The following is a 22,110-nucleotide window of genomic DNA, read 5'->3' on the forward strand; positions in this document are numbered from 1 at the left end:
TGATCACACTGACAGAACCACAGGCACATAGACACAGGCAACAGAGCATGCACAATGTCGGCACTAGTACAGTGTATATCCACCTTTCGCAGCAATGCAGGCTGCTATTCTCCCATGGAGACGATCGTAGAATGCTGGATGTAGTCCTGTGGAACGGCTTGCCATGCCATTTCCACCTGGCGCCTCAGTTGGACCAGTGTTCGTGCTGGACGTGCAGACCGCGTGAGATGACGCTTCATCCAGTCCCAAACATGCTCAATGGGGGACAGATCCGGAGATCTTGCTGGCCAGGGTAGTTGACTTACACCTTCTAGAGCACGTTGGGTGGCACGGGATACATGCGGACGTGCATTGTCCTGTTGGAACAGCAAGTTCCCTTGCCGGTCTAGGAATGGTAGAACGATGGGTTCGATGACGGTTTGGATGTACCGTGCACTATTCAGTGTCCCCTCGACGATCACCAGTGGTGTACGGCCAGTGTGGGAGATCGCTCCCCACACCATGATGCCAGGTGTTGGCCCTGTGTGCCTCGGTCGTATGCAGTCCTGATTGTGGCGCTCACCTGCACGGCGCCAAACACGCATACGACCATCATTGGCACCAAGGCAGAAGCGACTCTCATCGCTGAAGACGACACATCTTCATTCGTCCCTCCATTCACGCCTGTCGCGACACCACTGGAGGCGGGCTGCACGATGCTGGGGCGTGAGCGGAAGACGGCCTAACGGTGTGCGGGACCGTAGCCCAGCTTCATGGAGATGGTTGCGAATGGTCCTCGCCGATACCCCAGGAGCAACAGTGTCCCTAATTTGCTGGGAAGTGGCGGTGCGGTCCCCTACGGCACTGCGTAGGATCCTACGGTCTTGGCGTGCATCCGTGCGTCGCTGCGGTCCGGTCCCAGGTCGACGGGCACGTGCACCTTCCGCCGACCACTGGCGACAACATCGATGTACTGTGGAGACCTCACGCCCCACGTGTTGAGCAATTCAGCGGTACGTCCACCCGGCCTCCCGCGTGCCCACTATACACCCTTGCTCAAAGTCCGGCAACTGCACATACGGTTCACGTCCACGCTGTCGCGGCATGCTACCAGTGTTAAAGACTGCGATGGAGCTCCGTATGCCACGGCAAACTGGCTTACACTGACGGCGGCGGTGCACAAATGCTGCGCAGCTAGCGCCATTCGACGGCCAACACCGCGGTTCCTGGTGTGTCCGCTGTGCCGTGCGTGTGATCATTGCTTGTACAGCCCTCTCGCAGTGTCCGGAGCAAGTATGGTGGGTCTGACACACCGGTGTCAATGTGTTCTTTTTTCCATTTCCAGGAGTGTAGTTCCACTTCATCTTCTCTTCGTTCTTCAAGTTGTCTGTTTTCCACTGAAATGTTCTCGTTGTCTGCAGGATTGTAGTGCCACATCCATTGAAGCATTGCAGACTTTTTTGTAACCAAAACAATACACACAAGATAGTAAAGAATCACTGTTAGTGTGTAGTGCAGGCAGACGTCAATAACTAAAGAAAAAACTTAATACAGTAAGTTTGAAAGTAGGCCTACAAAACATCTAATAGAAAATGGCACAAGTTGACAATTGAGCCATGGAACAGCTTAGTTTTCCTATTCAGATCACTTCTTGACTACAACTAGATGGAGAGCTGAAGACATAAAACGGAAGGAAATTAGTCTGGTCCCCATTTTGTTCCTAAATACATAAAAAATTCTGACGTGTTTGAAATTGAAGTTTACAATCAGTGTTTGTTACCTTTGTCCTACGGCAGTGAGACATGGCCATTAAATTAAAAAAAAACATTCTAATGTCCTGGTTGTTCATCAAGCAATAAGGAGATGCATGTTGTGAATTACTAGAAGACAAGAGGAAACAAACCAATGGCTCAGGGAACAGTAGGATTAATTTTATAATACTAACGAAAATGAAATTGAGGTGGACAGGACATGTAGCCACACAATTTGATTGTAAATGGGCTAAGCAAGTTGCTTGCTGGACTCTGCTAGAGTAAGAACAGAGATGCTGACCTTGTAGATGATGGTTAGGCAACATTAAAAGACTTACAACAACACCATGGAAATATATGGCTGAAGTGGTGGTGTTTAAGTCATAAATATCTTAGGATTTTTCTCCAAATTGGCAAATGGAATTTTATTTTTGAATTCATTTTCTCTCTTGACTTTTATGTGGGCTGTGTTCAACTTTTGTTGTCAACAAGGATTTGGTTTCGTTTAAATCTAGTGATTTCATGACAATCAACCAAACATTAATAGTGAAACACATTGGGTTTGTGCCACCTCTCACTACTTTGTCACCTCTCAGCACAGTGCTTGCTACATAAATCACTAAAATGATTCTATAACACTCTCCAGTACTGGAAAATAGTGGAATAATGGAAGGAGTGCTGCTGTGCTAGGAATATGGACCTGTCCAGGACAGTGTAGCTGTGCATGTATATGTGTTGCTTTGGGTTGGATGAGCATACTGTATTAGGCATTGCATTTGACTTGTGATGTAATGATTTTATGACGTACAATGTCATAGAGCATGAAAAGAGAGAGAACAGAACATTGAATATATTTATTTGGGAATTCATTCAGTTTTATTTTTTATAATTTAATGTAGTAATTATTATAAATTATTGAATTTTGTCCATTGATATGCCAGAGTGTCAGAATTATTTGTGATGACCACACAGATAATAATCCCATTGTGGTCGTCTGCATTTCCTTTTACCTGTTTGCTGGAATTGGTTTTATTATTTGTGTTTTAGATGCAAAAGAAACAACTGATCAGTTTGCCACACAAATCTTTAATATTCCATGTGATGCAAGTGTGTGGTATTGTTCACATGAACAAATGCTTGTTGAAAGAAAATAAATATTTAATGTCCTCAACTTACTACTTAGTCAATCAGACACACACACACACACACACACACACACACACACACACACACACACACACACCATTTGTTTTAATGATTATTGCATTATCCCTTCAAGCATTTATGAAATCATTCTTTTTTTTCTTCCTAACAAACATTATAATGTCCAGTAAATGATAACACCTGAATCATATTCCACATAGGACCTGGAGATGATAGTGCTGGCCAGGGGTGACTAGGAAAACTCTGCTGCAAGATACAACATATTTTAGTTAACCTTGAGCTGTAACTCTGAAGTGCCGTGATGCTCCTGGATTCACCCTCTTCAGGTGTGTGGTCTACCGGTGATGCCGATGGAAGTTGGAGGGTCGCATGGGCAGGATGGCCATTTTATGTCCTTGTCTCATGTTGCTGACACTGTTTACCTCACTCAGTGGTGCGTGGCTAAGTTAGCATTATGCAACCCTGAGTGAGCAGTGTCAGTGATGCGTAAACCACTGAATTCTCATAGGCAGCCACTGTTACTGGGTTAGAAACTCACAGTGGTGTGTAAGGATAGTTGCAGGACCTCTGTAGCTGCGAACCACTGCCCTCCAAGACAGAAGTTCTGCGTTGGAGCCTGGTGGTGGCTCATCTTTTGTGTTGTTGCAAGTGTGCAGGTGAAGACATAAAACTCTGAGCTGGTCTGATGGAGGTGGCTGCCCAGATTGGTGTCAGCTGCTGGCTGGCCCATAATATGATGGAGAATTGCATGGAGCTGATGTCATGGAGGGTGCTGCCTGACTGTGCATAATTATGTTAGAAACAGAGGGTATTTATAGCGATGAATAGCACACTTATTGTGCTGTTGCCCTGTTTCCAGGCACATACAGATCAACATCTCAGAGCCTCAATGCTGTGGAAATACTCAGCAAGCTGGTTAATAGTTGCATGGCCTTTCAACACAATTGTGCTGGTCGGCCCGGTCACCTTGCAGTGTACAAACTGGCTAGCTTGTGAAATTACGTGTCACCACCTGTGTGCTTGCATGCTTGCCTCACATATGGCTGCAGTGGAGCTGCTTTTAATTCAGTAACACCCAAAATTTACTGAAGGCATTACAGTATTATTGTGTCATGTACTGATACTTATAATTATACATAATGTAAATTGACAGATAAAAAATCCTCTCACTGAGTGGCAGCAGGAGAACATACATAAAAAAGGTATTACATAGACAAGCTTTTGGAGCCAGTGGCTCATCCTGGAAGAGGGGTGAAGGAAAAGGACTAGTGAGATTTAGGAAAAGGGGTAGAGTTCAGAAAAGTCAGCCAGAACCCTGGGTCAGAGGAGACTTACTGGCCAGGATGAGAAGGAAAAACTACATTATATTTTTAAAAATTGATTATTTTCATTGTCAAAATTTTACATAGTATTTTGTTGTATGTATGAGTCTTTGCTTGTCAGTGTTTCAATAACTGATTCAGTCTCTTCTGTTTGTTTCTTTGTGTGTTGTCACTGCATGTGATGCAGCTGCCTTGGAAAACAGTATTCCAAAAGTTCTACATGTTTGTTAGTAAAAGCTTGGTTTTACTTGCAAATTAATGAAAAATAGTGGCTATGAAATATTTTTTTAGTGCATAAATTTTCATTTTCCGTGTAGTAATATCTTGAATGCCCTATTTATGCCGTAATAGTTATTTCTTGACATATGTTAAAGTGATAATTTTATTCAGTGAGTTTGCTGTTCTCTCATGTGATGCATGGTTTTTGCATGTTTGATAGCATTAGTCAACATTTCACAGTATTTTCTGCACTGAAATTGCTGAATGAGGAGGTGCAAATCACTGTCCAGCCATCCAGATTTTGCTATTTTGTGTTTTCTGTAGACTGGCTGATTTTCCCCCAGTCAACTTTGTCCTGTATCTCTAATACCCTCATTAATTGAACGTTAAACAGTTGTTTGATTGAGTGAAATCCTGCATCTTTCCCTTGACTGCCCTTTGTATAAAACTGTGTTACAACTCACATTTCCTTCCACATTATATACTGATTATATTTACGAAACATGTTGTCTGTTAATACTATAATTTTGCTTACAAATATTTTAAAGACTATGAATAGTGGTAGGGGCAGCTACAGGAAAATGAATCTTTCTAGAAAAGCTTTGCACCTTCCAGTCATATGACTTGAGTTATAGACTACTCGGCAAGTGTTCTTTTAAGATTGTTAACAAGTGGCCAGATTGCAATTTGACCTGTATCTCTAGATATTTTGTTTGTCACCTAAGGATGTGGCTTTACTTTGACTCTTCATTGTGTTAGTATTTTTGCATATTAGTATGACAAACCATTTCTCATTTTTCTCACAGTGTGTCCATCAGCTATCAAAACAATCTTTGAAGATGTTTTCTTTTGATAGCACTACCATTTATATGGTGAAAAGTACTCTTTTTGAATCAGATTGAAAGATTGGTACAATCAAAGCATGGCTAAAAGTGTTGTCTTATTCATTGTCTCTTCAGAGTCCATTACTCAGCTGTCCAAAGAACAGTTATGAGAAAGGATGGTGATTCTTTCAATTCTTCTTCCTTAATGTTTCAGGATGATCATGGGACAGGTATACAAAATTGTGGAATATATTGCTGATCGTGTATAGAATTATGGGACACCAGTTAAATGCTTCCATGTTACAACCCATATGCAGAGACCAGACAAAGATTAATGAAAGTCTGTTTGGAGCACAACACCATGTGTGGGTGCAGCATGTATAGTGGGAAAAGCAGAAAAAAAATTATTAGAGCCTCTAAATTTTGGTGTTCCAAGGGAGTTTCTTGAAAATCAGGAGACTGATTGAATAAGGAACAAAGTCTGGCATTGAGTGACCAAGAAATATGACTAGTAAAGAACTTTATAACTAGCAAAGAGAAACTGGTTGGGTACATATTACTACACGCCTTGTTTATGAAACTTGTTGTTGAAGGGATTGTGTTAATAAAGAGTTGTAGGATGGAAGATTAAGGTGAAATGAAACAGAACAATAACCAAAATACACTAGGTGACAAAAGACTTAGGAGATCTTCTAATATTGTGTCAGACCTCCTTTTACCTGGTGTAATGCAGTAGCTCAATGTGGGTCCACAGCTCGCGGTCTAATGGCTAGCATTGGTGCCTCTGGATCAAGGGGTCCCGGGTCCGATTCCTGGCTGGGTTGGGGTTTTCTCTGCCCGGGGACAGGGCGTTTGTGTTGTCCTGATCATTTCATTATATCATCATCATCCATGACAGTGGCTCGACTGGACTATGGAAAAAAATTGGACTGTTTAAAAATTGGGACTTTTTACGGGTGCTGATTTCCGTGCAGTAGAGTGCCGCACAAACCAATAATAATAAAAATAATAATAATAATAATAATAGTAATAATACTAATAATAATAATAATCATCATTATAGCTCAATGTGGCATGGACTCAATAAGTCATTGGAAGTCCCTTGCAGAAATATTGAAGCATGCTGCCGCTATTGCCATCCGTAATTGCGAAAATTTTGCCAGTGCTGTGTTGTGTATGAACTGACCTTTCGATTATGTGTCATAAATGTTCAGTGGGATTCATTTTGGGTGATCTGTATGGCCAGATCATTTACTCAAATTGTACAGAATCTTCTTCAAACCAATCACAAATGATTGTGGCCCGCTGACGTTGTGCATTGTTATCCATAAAAATTTCACTGTTGTGTGGGATCATGAAGTCCATTAATGGCTACAAATGTTCTCCAAGCAGCTGAACATAACCATTGCCAGCCAATGATTGATTCAGTTTGACCAGAGGACCCAGTCCATTCCATGTAAACACAGAACACACCATTACGGAGCCACCACCAGCTTGCACAGTGTCTTGTTGACAACTTGGGTCCATGCCTTCATGGGGTCTGTGCCACACTTGAACCCTACCATCAGTTCGTACCAACTGAAATTGGGCCTCATCTGACTATGCCACGGTTTTCCACTCGTCTTGGGTCCAACCAATGTCTTCACAAGCCCAGGAGAGAAACTGTGAGTGATTTTGATTTTAGCAAAGGCACTCATGTTGGTCATCTGCTACAAGAGCCCATAATGCCACATTGCGGTACACCATCCTAACGCTTATGTTTATTGTACGTCCGACATTGATTTCTTCCGTTATTTCTTGCAATGTTGCTTGTCTGTTGGCACTGACAACTCTGCGCAAACACTGCTGCCCTCAGTCGTTAAGTGAAGGCAGTTGGCCCGTGCATTGCCATTGGTGAGAGGTAATGCCTGAAATTTGGTATTCTCAGTACAGTCTTGACACTGTGGATCTCGGAATATTGAATTCTGTAATTATTTCCAAAACGGAGCATTCCATGTGTCTAGCTCTGCCACTCCACATTTAAAGTCTGTTAATTTATCTCTGATTACATTGGACACCTTTTCACATAAGTCATCTGAGTTCAAGTGACAGCTTCGCCAACGCACTCCCCTTTTATACCTTTTGTATATGATACTACTGCCATCTGTATATGTGCATATTGCTATCCCATTACTTTTTTCACTTAAGTGTAAAGGCCCCTTGTTTGAAAGTGCATACCCGTGAAATCAAAATCTGCTGCTTGGCAACACTCAATACTATGTTGTTTATAAAATGCTTGGATCATCCTTGACATGCAGCACTTTTGGTGGTTGAGAAGCTGCTGCTGAAGCCTGTACCACTCTTTGATAGGACCCTTACTGAGGTCAGTCAGTGTAATTTAAGGAAACCACAGAAAAGTTCAATGTTACTGGTATAAAGCATACCAGTCTGTTTACGGCTCATTAAAGGAAGCCTTTCTAACCAACCAAAGACCCTATGCCCTTGTCTGGTTTGTGTTTTGTTGATGATATCATTATGATCTGATCTGAATCCAGGCCAAGACACTATATCCCCTTTCTTCCACAGCATCCAAACTTTCTCTCCTCTTCTGTTCACATGGTCCTCTTTAACTCAATATGCCACCTTACTGAACATCAACCTCTCCAATGGCTCCATGAAAACCTCTGTCTATATCAAGACCAAACCATCAACAGTACTTTATTCCGTTAGCAGCAATCCCCTCCCATAGAAGATGAGTTGGTATCATATCTGGAGTGACAGGCAGTCTGCCCCTATGGTATGCTGGCAGGGCCTTCACAATCACTCCATCGCAATCCTAGTCTACTAGTATATATCCTGTGAATATAATAGAGGGAAACATTCCACGTGGGAAAAATATATCTAAAAACACAGATGATGTGACTTACCGAATGAAAGTGCTGGCAGGTCGATAGACACACAAACAAACACAAACATACACATGAAATTCAAGCTTTCGCAACAAACTGTTGCCTCATCAGGAAAGAGGGATGGAGAGGGAAAGACAAAAGGATGTGGGTTTTAAGGGAGAGGGTAAGGAGTCATTCCAATCCCGGGAGCGGAAAGACTTACCTTAGGGGGAAAGAAGGGGTATACACTCGCACACACAAACACACATATCCATCCGCACATACACAGACACAAGCAGGGATAGGTTGGTTGCTATTTGTAAGCAGCTGGAAATCACCTTGACTACTGTCAACTGATTAGAAGTTGCTGTGAATGCTTTTGTTGGTAAGCCTACCAAGAGTTGTGTACCAGAGATACCAAGTGTACCTCAAATGCTACCCTCTCCTGTGGATACTGTCTCTTGCAGAAAACAAAGAAGCCATCATTACTGGTCCACTTGACTGTGAGTGACTTGTTAGTGGTAGGTCTAGGTGTCTTGTACCGGGAAGGCACAGTTCAGGGGAAACTCGGGATGTTACACCTACCCAGCTAACCAACAAGTTTGAGATGGTGTCTTCCACTGCACTGGAACTGAGCTAGTCAGACTTGCTTCACCTGTTGGAAACCTGCTTAGTCCTGTGTTAATGCGCTCCCAGGATCAAAGGGACAGGAGTCAATTAATCGTTGGCAGTTCAAACGTACAGCAAATAGTGGTGCCCCTTAGGGAAATGACAGAAAAAGGATGGAAGGGATGGGAAGGAACACCAGGTGCACCCAGTGCGTGTGCCTGGAGGCTTCATTCAGCATATTGAAGAGGCTATTCCAGCAGCCATTGAGGGAACAGAGTGCAACTAACTACAGATTGTGGCTTACGTTGGAACAAACAATGCCTGTCGTTTGGGCTCCAAGGTCATTTTTGGGTCATTTCAGCAAGTACCAGAGAGGATTTGAAAGTACCAGCCTTGCTCATGGAATTTAAACAAAGCTCACAATCTACAACATTGTCCCAAGAACAGACTGTGGCCCCTGGTTCTGATGCAAGTGGAGGACTTGAAAACAAGAGACTCTGAAGGTTCTGTGACAAGTTAGGCTGTGACTTCCTAGACTTCCACCATTAGGTTGAGAGTTGGAGGGTCCTCTGAAATCAGGGGCGTGCAGGAATCCTGGACGTGTGCGGTGCACTTGCACGCGTGCAGTTAACAGGTGTTCTGCGTGCACACAGGGGCAAGCTAGCCACCCATTCTCTCCCCTCCCCACCATACCGTCTCTCCACTCCTTCCTCTGTAATGCGGTTTGTTTCCTAGCTTGCTTTATTGAATGAAGGAATAAGGTTAGTAGGAGTGCTTGAAAAAAATCATGGTTTGAAAGAGTGCCTTTTACCTACAATACGTTTTATTTAATTATCACAGGTGGAGTTTACAATACGTTTAATGCCTGGAACAAAATTTCTACATACAGACAAACACAAACAGTTACGTAAATTTTCATCACTGATGTTTGCTCTTAACCGAGACTTATTAATTTTCATAAGAGAAAAAAATCTCTCACAAACGTTATGCCGAGCCAAACACTGACATTATCTTCGCGGCTTCACGATGGAGACGAGGAAACTCTTGCTGTGTGAAGTTGTGATAAAAGTCTATTACACATCTTGCCAAAAGGAACTTGTCTCTCAGATGAGAATTACACTGTAGATCTATTAATTCCATTTGCAAATTGGGATGAATGTCATCTACAGAAACAGCAAATAGTCTCGAGAACCATTCAAACGCTTGGGATAAATATGATATATCCCCAAATCGCTTGAGAAATTCCTCTTTTATTGCACTGAGTACGGAAACATATTCTTTGCAATTCTGTTCTCGCACAGTAGACAAAGCTTGCACCTTTTCAGCCATTTCACAAATTAGCTGATTTTCTCCTTGTAAACTTGTGTTCAATGCATTCATGTGTCCGGTAATGTCCACTAAAAATGCAAGGGCGGCAACCCACTCTGGATCTTCTAGCTTGGCGTCGTATCTTCCTTTGTCCTTTAAAAACTGATTTATTGGTATTCTCAGCTCAAAAAATCTTTTGAGTACATTTCCGCGGCTAAGCCAGCGGACTTCACTGTGGTAAGGTATGTCACCGTACTCTTCCCCAATTTCAGCTAAGTGTGTGTGAAACTGTCTATGTATAAGCCCGTGGCATCTCAAATAATTAACTGCCCGAATAACCACTTGCATGACGTCCCCCAGTTTTGCTGCTTTTGCACAGAGTGCTTCTTGGTGCAAAATACAGTGGATGCTGTACAATGATTCTTCTGTATGCTGTACCTTTTTTCTTAGTAATCCAATAAATCCCATTTGTTCCCCTTTCATTGCAGGTGCTCTGTCTGTTGTCACTGACACCAAACGTTCCCAGTTTAAGCCAGCTGAATCGACAGCTTCTTCAATGGCTTTCAGGATGTCCGCACCGGTGGTCGTGCTTTTTAAAGATATCATAACTAAAAAATCCTCTGTTATTTGCAGAGCAGTGTCCCCACCTCGGACATAAATCACTAATTGTGCGGTGTCTGAAATATCTGTGGACTCATCAAGTGCGATGGAAAATGCAATAAACTCCTGCCCTGCACTCTTTAATTGACGGTAAATGTCACCTGCCATGGCGCTTATACGACGACTTACCGTCCGCTGAGAAAGAGTGATAGCTCGAAACTGCTTTGCATTCAGTGGGCAAAGTAAATCAGCAGCATCATTGAAGCACTCCTTTATAAACTCACCTTCAACAAATAGTTTTCCAGCTCTCGCTATATTAAGCGCAATCTTATAACTTGCACGTACCGTTGGGCTGTCATTGTTGTCGTCCTGAAAAATTGAAAACAATGCTCCATAAAATGTGAAATCAGTTAGATGAGAGACATGACAAAAGAAAGTCTCAGATCTCTCGTGACAACAGATTCATCTAGTATCGTCAGATTGCTCTTCATAAGTTCAGTCAATTTCCCCATCCGCTCAGAACCCGACAATAAATTGTACTCGTCCTTGTGAAATTTATGATAATGGCGTTCAATACTAAACTTCCGCTGACCAGCGAGAATACTGCCACATATTTCCAATTTTCACGTTTTTGTACAGAGAAAAATTGATTCTCCCATTCCTTTTTAAAAGATAGCAAATCTCCACTTCTCCGTTTCCTTGATTCACTCTGCATTTTCCAGTACTTCAAATACAACGTTCACTACGTAGTGGTCACTTTGCATCAACGTCCGCAGCTTAGCCTGGTACTACACTGCCGCAACCTGCTGGCTGTCGCCACTGCCCCATTCAACGATTGCACGCGAGCAGCACACGTGCAGCGCTGTGCGCTCATGAGCCGTGTGCAACGTTTGCCCGCCCCTGTCCTAAATGGATAAAGTGTGCACTACACATCAAAGGCAGCTACCCAGGTAGCTGACTGTGTGTGGGGTACACATAAAGGTTTTTTAGATTAGGTGACTCTCCATCCAACCCAGATAGTGAGACTTGTAACTATCATTGTAAAGAGAAAAGGGAGGGGGGGGGGGGGGGGGGAGAAACTACTTGGCCACCCTGCAGATTAGAGTATTAGCCCTTTATGGCTTGAATTTTTGTTCTTTGTCATTGGCAACATTCAATTTTTTGTCATTATGGCAATTAATTAAGTAGAAAGGTAACCAGAGAAATACATTTTTTGTCTTTTATTTTATTTATTTTTCAAAAAGAGACTTACGGAGTCTCTTCAAGCTATAAAGACCCAATCTTCAACAAACATTACTTCATGAGAACTGTTTGTGACAAAAAAAGTTTCCTCTCTTGTTGACACAAATAAACAGTACATTGGGATCACTTTAAATGACTTCTTGATTCTATGTTGGAAATAGCATAGTTTTCACATTTTCCATGATTAACAAGAAAATCTGACTATGAGCACCCAAGATGTTGAGTTCAAAATAAAATTTGAAAGTGAAAACCCTCCTTTCTTCTTTTATTCTAAAAATAGTTGGGAGAGATTTGTTGTTATCACTGCCACCCTCAGACTGAATGACTTCAGCCTTTGGAGAATAAGTGGAAATAGTCTGTTGATGATGACATATGATGTGGTGTCATTTTTTGTTTGGCTGGTAAATTGGTGAGTTCAAATTATCCAAGAATGTGTTTTATTTCAGAATCACTACTTTCCTTAATTACTGTATCAATATCAGATTGGGAAAACTTTTAGAATAACTCCATTATCACTTTATCTTCCAATTTTCTTGCCATTTGCTTGCCATTTGCTTTCATACAAAAATATGAAGCTATAGATCTGAAGTAAATTACAAGTACAGAATATTTTATATGAAAAAAAAAAAAAATCTTCAATATTTTGTACCTGTACAAAGTTATAGCGTAAACAGACTTACCATGAAAGTGGGGAAAAAAATATGAAAACCAGATTATCACAGTTAACATTCAAAATTAAGCACAGAATGACATCCATCCAACTACATGCAATTGAATAGCATAAGGACTACCAGTGCTGAGATTCAAGCCGGTCTAGAGCCACAGTAATACAACCGTAAAAGTTCTACGATATGTTAACGGTGTACTAAACTAAGAATAAATAGGGAGCAGCAGTCCTGTTTATGCTGTTAATAAAAGAGAATATTTTAAGCTCTTCTTTTAAAATGGGACCTAGAAATCCTGTCAGACCACAAAGCGGTAAAATCCTAATGGTTAACTGTCAAAGCATTCACAACAAAATGCCAGAGTTTGAAGTGGCCTAAAAACACTGAAGCTGGCATAACGTTAGGCATAGAGAGCGGGTTAAAACCTAAAGTTGACTGTACTGAGCTCCTTAGGAATAATTTAAGTGTATACCAAAAGGATAGGGAAATGCGAAGTGAGGGTGGTGTACTTCTCACAGTAGACAAGAAACACAAATCCATTGAGGTAGATATTGTAGCTGTATTTGAGAGATTGTGTGGGCAAGACTCATCATCAACGGTGGGCATGAAATTATAATAGGGTTCTTCTATCGACCACCAGACTCACCTCCTGATGTAATGAAAACTTGAGAGAATATCTAAGTTCTCTTGTAAGTGAGTTTCATAATGACTTCCCTGAAAACTACCTAGAACAGGTGGTTCTGAATCACACTCATGATGGAAATGTATTGAATCTACAGCAAAAAACAGACCTGACCTCTTTGAAGATGTCCACATCGAAACTGCTGTCAATGAGACCCTGAGATGCAGCAACCAAAGTTCAAAGGGCAGCTAAAACAAGTAGAAAGATCTATATGTTGAGTAAAATCAAACAATGGAAACTCCCAGTTGGAATATCAACAATATAGGAAAAGTAGATTGCTACTTATTGTAAAGGAGACACGTAAAATTGCAGACTGACACAATTAAAAGACACTTACACATAAGCTTTCAACTGCAGCAGCCTTTGTCAGAAAAAGAAAGAGAAACACACGCCATTCACTCTCACAAGCAAGTATACGTCACGCACACATGACCACCAACACCAGCATCTCGGACCAGAATTTGTTTGTTGTATCAGTGGAAATTTATGACTGGATTGAAGATTTCTTGGTAGGGAGGACACAGGATGTTCTCTTGTCTGGAGAGCCATTGACAAATGTAGAACTGAAGTAACTTCGGGTGTACCCCAGGGAAGTGAATCCCTTATTGTTCATGTTATATCCTTATGACCTTGCATACAATATTAATAGTAACCCCTGACTTTCTTCGATGTTACAGTTATCTACAATAAAGTACAGTTTGAAGGAAACTGCAAAAATATTCATTCTGACTATGATAAGATTCCAAAGTAGTGGCAGGTTTCTTCAAATGTTCAGAAATGTAATATTGTGCACTTCACAAAATGGAAAAACATAGTATCCAATGAACATAGTATCAGTGAATCACAGTTGGAATAGGTAAACTCACACAAATACTTGAGTGTAACACTTGGTAGGGACATGAAAGGGGGAAATGACATAAGATCAGTCATAGATAAATCAGGTAGCAAACTTTGGTTTTTGGTAGAACAGTAGGGAAATGCAATTTTTCACTCATCACCGCTGATTCTGCTTAATGTCCTGCTGCAGCTGACAGCAATGATACCCCTTCAATTTACATATCTTTTAATTGTGCATGTTCCTTTACAAAAGCAAACACATTAGTATTGTCATAGTTACATCTTTATACCACTGAAGAGATGAGTGAAATAGATATTAGTTTCAGTGACATTGAGAAACAGCTGAAATCGTTAAATTTGACCAAAGCTCCAGCATGATGGAGTACCTTTCAGATTCTGCCCAGTTTTCAGCTGAGTTAGCTCCTCTTTTAACCACAATCTGTAGTAGATTTATTTTTTAGGTACTGTTTGTACAATTTTAGGGAGCATATTAAACAGTTCGAGGCCTACATATTTATAACTATTATGTATCTTGGACAATCTAGAGTATGGCAGATCAATTGTGTGGTTTCGTCTTGTATTATGGGTGTGGATAGATGACCTAAGGGGATATTGAGCTATGTTTTCTTTTACGTGTAATAAGCAATAAGAGATGTACAAACAAGGAACTGTCATGATGTTAAGTTTTTTGAAATGTTCCCTGCATGTATCCCTAGGAGATAAACCCACTATACATTGAAGAGCTTTTTTTTGCCATCTGAAAATTGATACTGAATTGGGAGAATTTCCCCAGAGCAGAATACCATATGAAAGATGGGGGTGGATATAAGCAAAATATGAATGCAGCAGTAAATTTTGGCGGACATTATTCCTAAGCTTATAAAGTAGGAACATAGCACGTGCAAGTTTAGAAAACACGTATGTGATATGTTTATCCCAGCTGAGTTTCTGGTCAATAATCATTCCTAACAGTTTAACAGACTTATTTTCTTTGTTTGATACCTTCAAATTAAAGAATATTTCCTCAGTTTTTGTTTCATTAATGTATAGGGAGTTTGCACTAAACCAATGAACCGATTTTTCAAATATTATATTATTTTTTTCTCGTACAGACTAAAGAGTCTGTCCTGAATTGATAAAAGTTGTATCGTCCGCATAGAGGACTGTTTTACAAGGTAAATACTGCGGCATATCATTAACATACACTACAGACAGGAAGGGCCCAAGTATGGAACCCTGTGGCACACCTCTTTTTATTGTTTGTGGGTTTGACAGCTGGCCATTTACACTAAAGTGCGCGTCATTTATGATGGCAGCCGAGCTTAGGTTCGTTCTGCGCATCTGATGTCACAAAACACAGTCAGCCAATGAACAGAGAACAACGTTACCAGAGCTCGACTGCAATACAGAGCATGGACGAGTGTCTTCAGTTTTAAACGTTCAGTCATAAATAAAGTAACTGAACAAAAGCAATGTCTTGATAGCAGAATTTCTTTTATAGAAAGTTTGGAATAAGCATTCTTTATACCAGTTGCTTCATATTCTATTAATTAATTAAACCAAACAAGCAATAAGCCTCCTAATTCAGACGATAGCAAGGAAAGGTGTTTGTATCATTCTCACTAACCGCTTTTTCGCAATAAAGAACAGCGGTAATTGTTTATTTCCTATTGTACTTCGACAAAACGTGAGTAATTCACAGTCGTACCAACAGTGTTTGTCGGTATTTTGCGTCCTACTGTAAAGTCCTTCAGGAAGTTCATTAAATGGCGAGCCGCGTTAGCATAATGGTTAATGTATTTAGCTGCTATGCGAAAGGTCCCGAGTTCAAACCTTATTCGATGCTTAATATTTTCTTTATTTAAAAACAATATCGAAGTGTCTTACTTCATGAATTTTATTTGTTTGAATGTAATTTTTTGAAATTTCTAGTGGCAACTGAAATCAACCATACGGAAAGTATACGCTATGGACTTTTACCTCTGCAAACTCTTCAAAATTTCGTGCAGTGGTTTACTACATTTAATGCTGCACAATAACTGCGTTGAACATCGAAACAAAATTAAGTCATTTATGGGGGGAAGGTATCAGTCAAGAAGATGTGTAAAAATCAAATTTTTGGGCCAAATAGCTTTTGTGAAATCGAATGATAAGAGTGTCAAAGCAGTCAGAACACCATGTGTCTACACAGGCGAGCAGTGCAGTGATGACAAAATTGCGCACAGTGCGGAATGCGGGGAGCATGTCTCTGTAGCAGTGAAAGGGTTAATGCGGCCGTGGTGGCTTTACTTCATAAACTGCGCGCTCCCCCCTAAACGTAAGTTTGCTTGCCGTGCGCAACTGGCAATGCAGCAATCTCCTGCGTCTGGGCGGGCATGCGCGAACCACCAAGATAAAAGAATTGAACTATAACAAATTGTACTCTGTTGCTTAAGTAGGATTCTCATAATTTCAGGGGGCCTCTTCCATGCCGTTAGTGTCTTAATTTCATGATCAAAGTACTGTGAGATACAGTGTCAAATGCTTTACTCAGGTCTAGGAGAGTAGCACAAGAGATTAATTTATTTTCAAAGCCATCATATATATCACTAACAATATTTTCAACCACTTTAACTGTGGATAGTTTAGATATTTCCAGAATGAGATTTTCACTCTGCAGCGGAGTGTGCGCTGATATGAAACTTCCTGGCAGATTAAAACTGTGTGCCCGACCGAGACTCGAACTCGGGACCTTTGCCTTTCGCGGGCAAGTGCTCTACCAACTGAGCTACCAAAGCACGACTCACGCCCGGTACCCACAGCTTTACTTCTGCCAGTACCTCATCTCCTACCTTCCAAACTTTACAGAAGCTCTCCTGCGAACCTTGCAGAACTAGCACTCCTGAAAGAAAGGATATTGCGGAGACATGGCTTAGCCACAGCCTGGGGGATGTTTCCAGAATGAGATTTTCACTCTGCAGCGGAGTGTGCGCTGATATGAAACTTCCTGGCAGATTAAAACTGTGTGCCCGACCGAGACTCGAACTCGGGACCTTTGCCTTTCGCGGGCAAGTGCTCTACCAACTGAGCTACTGAAGCACGACTCACGCCTGGTACTCACAGCTTCACTTCTGCCAGTACCTCGTCTCCTACCTTCCAAACTTTACAGAAGCTCTCCTGCGAACCTTGCGGCACAGTATTCATTTTGATGAACAATGAGATATGGTTTTTGTTTAAGGACTAGCCGATGCTAATGTGCATGAAGCTAGATAGATGTATGAGGAATGGTACCCTGTACGACACCACCCACACCTGCAAACATTTACAGCAATTTACCAGCAACTCTGTGAAACAGGCTCATTAGCGGGATATCATGGTGATGCTGGAAGACCTCGAACATGTTGGGATGCTGCATTTGAAGAGACTGTTCTTGAGCACTTCAAGGAAGCACCTACTACAAGCACTCGGCAGTTGGACATGGCATGGGGTTCTTGTCCGCGAAAGGTAATGGTCCCGAGTTCGAGTCTCGGTCGGGCACACAGTTTTAATCTGCCAGGAAGTTTCAGTTTAGATATTATTGGGATTAATGAGATAGGGTGATAGTTACTTGGATTTGATTTATCTCCTTTCCCAAATATGGGAATAGTTACTGCTATTTGCAAACAGCCGGGGAAAATCCCTTGCTGTAATATGCAGTTAATGAGAGTGGTTAGAGGGGACAGAAGATCACTTGATATCTTCTTTATAACAAAGTTTGACAGACCATAGAAGTCCTCTGCCCTGGAACTACTTAGTTTGCTATTTGCTTTGTTAACATCATTTTCAGTTACTGTTGCCCAGCAGAACTTATGAACTACATTCGTATTTGAACCTAAAAGAGTTTTAGCATCAAGCATGGCGTTGGGGGCAGACAAATCTTGTTGTAAATTGAAGCTAACAAAGTGTGAGTTTAAGATATCTGGGGCTATGGGTATAGCTAGTTGAGTTGTTGGTCTATTTATTTCACTTTTAATTACTTCCCAGGCAGCTTTACAGCTGTTTCTGGATTTAAGAATATAGTTATCATTCGCCCTACATTTTGCCAAGCTTATTTCAGATCTATAAATTTTTCTTATTTTAATGTACATCTCTTTGTACTCGCTGCTGTTATGAGATCTGTCGTTAAACATAAGAAGCATAATCCTGATGCTGTTGAAGTATTGTGTAAACCAATTATTTAGTCTCTGTGGTTTATGAGCTTGGTTATTATTCTCTCTTTTTACTAATCTGGGACAACACTCATCAAATATTCTTGAAATTTCCTCTATACATAATTTGCTTGTGTTATTCACACACATATCTTTGTATAAGATGTCATTCCAGTTAACTGACCTTAATCTATTTCTAAACTATCTTATGTTGCATTCATTCATAGGTCTAACAGTTTTGTGTTGTTCATCTGGAATACTGACTGGAACTGTAATCCATAGGCCATCATGGTCAGCTAGGCCTAACTTGACTACTCCAATTTCAACATTATTTTCATGGATATTACTTATTATATTGTCTAAGCATGCATTATATCTTGTAGGCTTATCATTTAGACAATAGCAATCAAAAGCTCATAGGCTACCCAAGAATTCCAATATCATATGACTCTGTACCCTGATATCCATATTAATATCACCAAAATTTGGTATTTATATTTATGCTTAGTTAGTAAGACTAACAGTTTTTTTAAATTTACTATAAATTCGTATTCACTAGAAGATGGTGTGCAGTATACAGGTGCAACAATAATATTATGTTTAGGCATATGTACAACTGCAGCCTCACAGGTGGTGTCTATACACAGGTCTGTGACATCAATAGTAAAGTATTGTAGATTTAGTCCATTCTTAATATATATTGCAACACCCCCATGTCCAATTGTTGATCTGCAGTGACTACTGGCTTAGGAGTAGCCAAATGGAATATTGAGGTCAATTTCTGATGAATATAGCCAGTGCTCATTTACACTAAGTATACCACAGTTGGAAGTTTCTAACCAGTACTTCAATTCTCCCAACTTCTTTCTTAAAGACTGTATATTAATATGTAAGAACAGAAGACTATTTTTCCTAACCCTGGGCAGTAAAGAAGAGGGTTCAGATTGTCTTCTTAAGGGCACTTTTGGACAGCTGATATCTTGAGTTGTTTGTAAGTCTACTGCTGGTAGCCAGGCCCCATTTTGACAGTGTTCAGATACATCTAGTTTTCTGGGCTCAGAGTGAAAGGTTTGAAGATTATTTTGATCCTGCTGGAACATATCTGTTAATATTTTGCCAGACAGACCAGCAGGCTTTACAGGTTTCCATGGTCCATTGGTATTACTGTAAAGGTGGCCATTTCTTTACTCACAGTTTTGGTAATCAGTTTCGAGATTTATCTTCTTCCTTGGTTGTTGAGGTGGAATCCTTGTCGTGTATAGCACTCCCTGTCAAACTCGCTAGCTTTAATGATTGAGGTATTTTTGAATTTCGAACACAGGTGATATAGCTGTTTGTTTACTTCCAGTACCTTGCTGTTTACGCAGGATCGTTTTGCAAGATCATATCTAAATGGAACATCGACAACAAACACTTATTTCGATGTGATACTTGTAATGTCCTTCTTAAACCTTTTATTAAATTCGTGCTGTTGTTTTTCGCTATGTCATTTGTTCCAGTCATAATTACGATGACATCAGCTTCAGAAGCCTTTTTGTTAGAGTTTTGCAAGACATCCTTGGCTTCTGCTGAAGGATACACATACCCCAGACACTCGAGATTTACATTTTCATTAAGGTAACTTGAAACATTACGACCTTGGCTATCACTCAATTTTACAGGTTTTACGTACTAAATTTTGACCATCACACTGTTTCACTCCTGTTTGAATTTTTTTTAATATTTAAGATCAGTCATAGATAAAGCAGGCAGCAAACTTCAGCTTTATAGTAGAGTATTAGGGAAATGCAATTAGTTTATAAAGGAGATTGATTACAAATCACTCATGTGACCCATCTTAGAATATTACTTGTGTGGGCCCCTTACCGATTAGGACTGGCAGGGGATATTGAGAAGGGCAGTGGGAATGTCGCAGGCTTGTGTGAATGGTCACCAGTTTGTTGTGTGAATGGTCACAGGTTTGTTTGATCCACGGAAGAGGGTCATGTATTTTGAAAGAACTGAACTGGCAGACTCGTTAAGAGTCCTGAGAAAGTCTTCTAACAGTATTTCAAGAACTGCTTTCAACGGATTGCTCCCATAGGGGTTGTGATGACAAGATTAAATTCATTACAGAATGCTCAGAGGCTTTTGAACAATCATTCTTCCTGTGCTCCATGTGGGAATGGAACAGAAAAAAATTCAAATATATATGGTACACTGCTCTTCACAGTGGTTCACAGAGTTTTGTTGTAGAATATCCCACCCCAACAGTCATATCCTACCCTATCAGAGACAGGGTCATGTATGAAAGCAGTCATATTGTATACCAACTCAGCTGTGACTTCGGTCCAAATTTTTATGTAAACTTGACACTTTAATAATAACCAATCTAAAACTACAACAAAGAGCAAAATTGACTATCCAGTGGTGGAACATGCTGCTGAGTGCAACAGGCTTGACTTCTTGGTCATTGCACAACCTGTGGCATCTGGATCCCCCCACACCTCACACCTTTGCCATTTTTCGTAGAATATATAGCTGGCAGTTGCCATTACAGTTCCTCCTTTAGTCCTACAGCCCTCCTCATCTCCGTCCTTGGTAGCCCCAGTTCCACATCCACCTGCACCATCACCCTAGTGCCTCCTATTTCACTCTGTTGATCTACTGTGCACCCCTACCCCCCAAACACTCGTCCACTAAATCATGCATCACATGCAACTTCCCCTGACTGCTCATGGGTGTGTCTTGTGTTTCTGCATACCTATTTCTTTCCATTGTTACCTTTTCCACTCACCCCCTTTTACCCTCACTGCTCTCCTCACCCTCTCCATCCAACAAAACTCCTCACGCCAGTTGGGCTGCTGCCCTAGGGTAATGTAATTAATTGGGTCAAAGTAGCTGTGCATGTTTGAGTCCATGGGTCTGTGTTTTTCATCAGCTTTGGAGGAAAACATTGAAAGCTATGGAGAACATTGTCCGAAAACGCAACATCGTTTCCAGTCTTGTTCTCTGTGCATGTTGTCTATTCACTGCCTTACCTATATGGCTAGTGGTTATCTTTATGTAGACTCTAAAAAAAGCTTGATTTCTTTTGCTGCCAGATTTTGTGTTAGTTCATTTTAAACTCGTTTAACTGACTTAGTTGCCAGTTATTACTTTTAGTTTCACAGATTTGCTTGTTTATCATTTAATTCTTGTACATAAATATTTAGATCAGATTGTAGGTGATATGAAAATTCCAAGAATTAATGATTTCATTTCTTTTTGACTGTTTTACATTTATATTTTAAGTTGGCCACTTCATTGTAATCACTTCAATTTTAATTTTTTTATTTTTTTTATTTTTTCTGTCTGTTGATCAGGAGAACCACGAGATTTTCAGTGGAAGGGAAATGACAATGCAGCTATTTTAGACAACTGTTCTTCCATCCAAAAGCCCCCTGGACAATCATCACAAGAAAGTAGTTGTGAGGAATTCACAAACAAAACTCAAAAGAGAAATTCATTGCTTGCCAACAATAAGTTCACAGAAAAAGTTCTTGGACTTGGTTCTAATAATGCTGTAGTTGAAAAACGTGATACTAAAAATACAGGAAACCGGGCATGTTTAGAAGAAGAAAGAACTAACTGTGGAATCCCTAAAAGAAATGAACCAGAATGTAGCAACACTGCTACAACTACAAAGAAACATTTTCTGGCAACTAAAAGAAGTTTCGATATTGTTAATGATAGTGAAGACTCAAGCGATGAAGATAATGGCATTGTCAACTTGGGGACAAGTTGCCAAGATGCAAAAATCAATGATAATCAGTATGGAAATAAGGAGCAATCGGTTGTTATGAGAAGAAATAATACACCTCAAGCATTGGTGGTAAGTTTTATTGGCAGCGGCG

General features: G+C 40.6%; 1 protein-coding gene across 5 annotated transcripts in view; it reads left to right on the forward strand.

Moving 5' to 3' along the window:
* Positions 1-22,110, forward strand: part of LOC126473876 (uncharacterized) — a 320,808-nt gene that overhangs the window by 108,770 nt on the left and 189,928 nt on the right. For all 5 annotated transcript variants that reach the window (XM_050101208.1, XM_050101209.1, XM_050101211.1 and 2 more), the window contains one exon: positions 21,580-22,088. In XM_050101208.1, the coding sequence (XP_049957165.1) occupies positions 21,580-22,088 (509 nt within the window). The remainder of the gene's footprint in view (positions 1-21,579; positions 22,089-22,110) is intronic.

The sequence above is a fragment of the Schistocerca serialis genome, chromosome 4 (genome assembly GCF_023864345.2).
Source record: "Schistocerca serialis cubense isolate TAMUIC-IGC-003099 chromosome 4, iqSchSeri2.2, whole genome shotgun sequence".
Lineage (NCBI taxonomy): Eukaryota > Metazoa > Arthropoda > Insecta > Orthoptera > Acrididae > Schistocerca > Schistocerca serialis.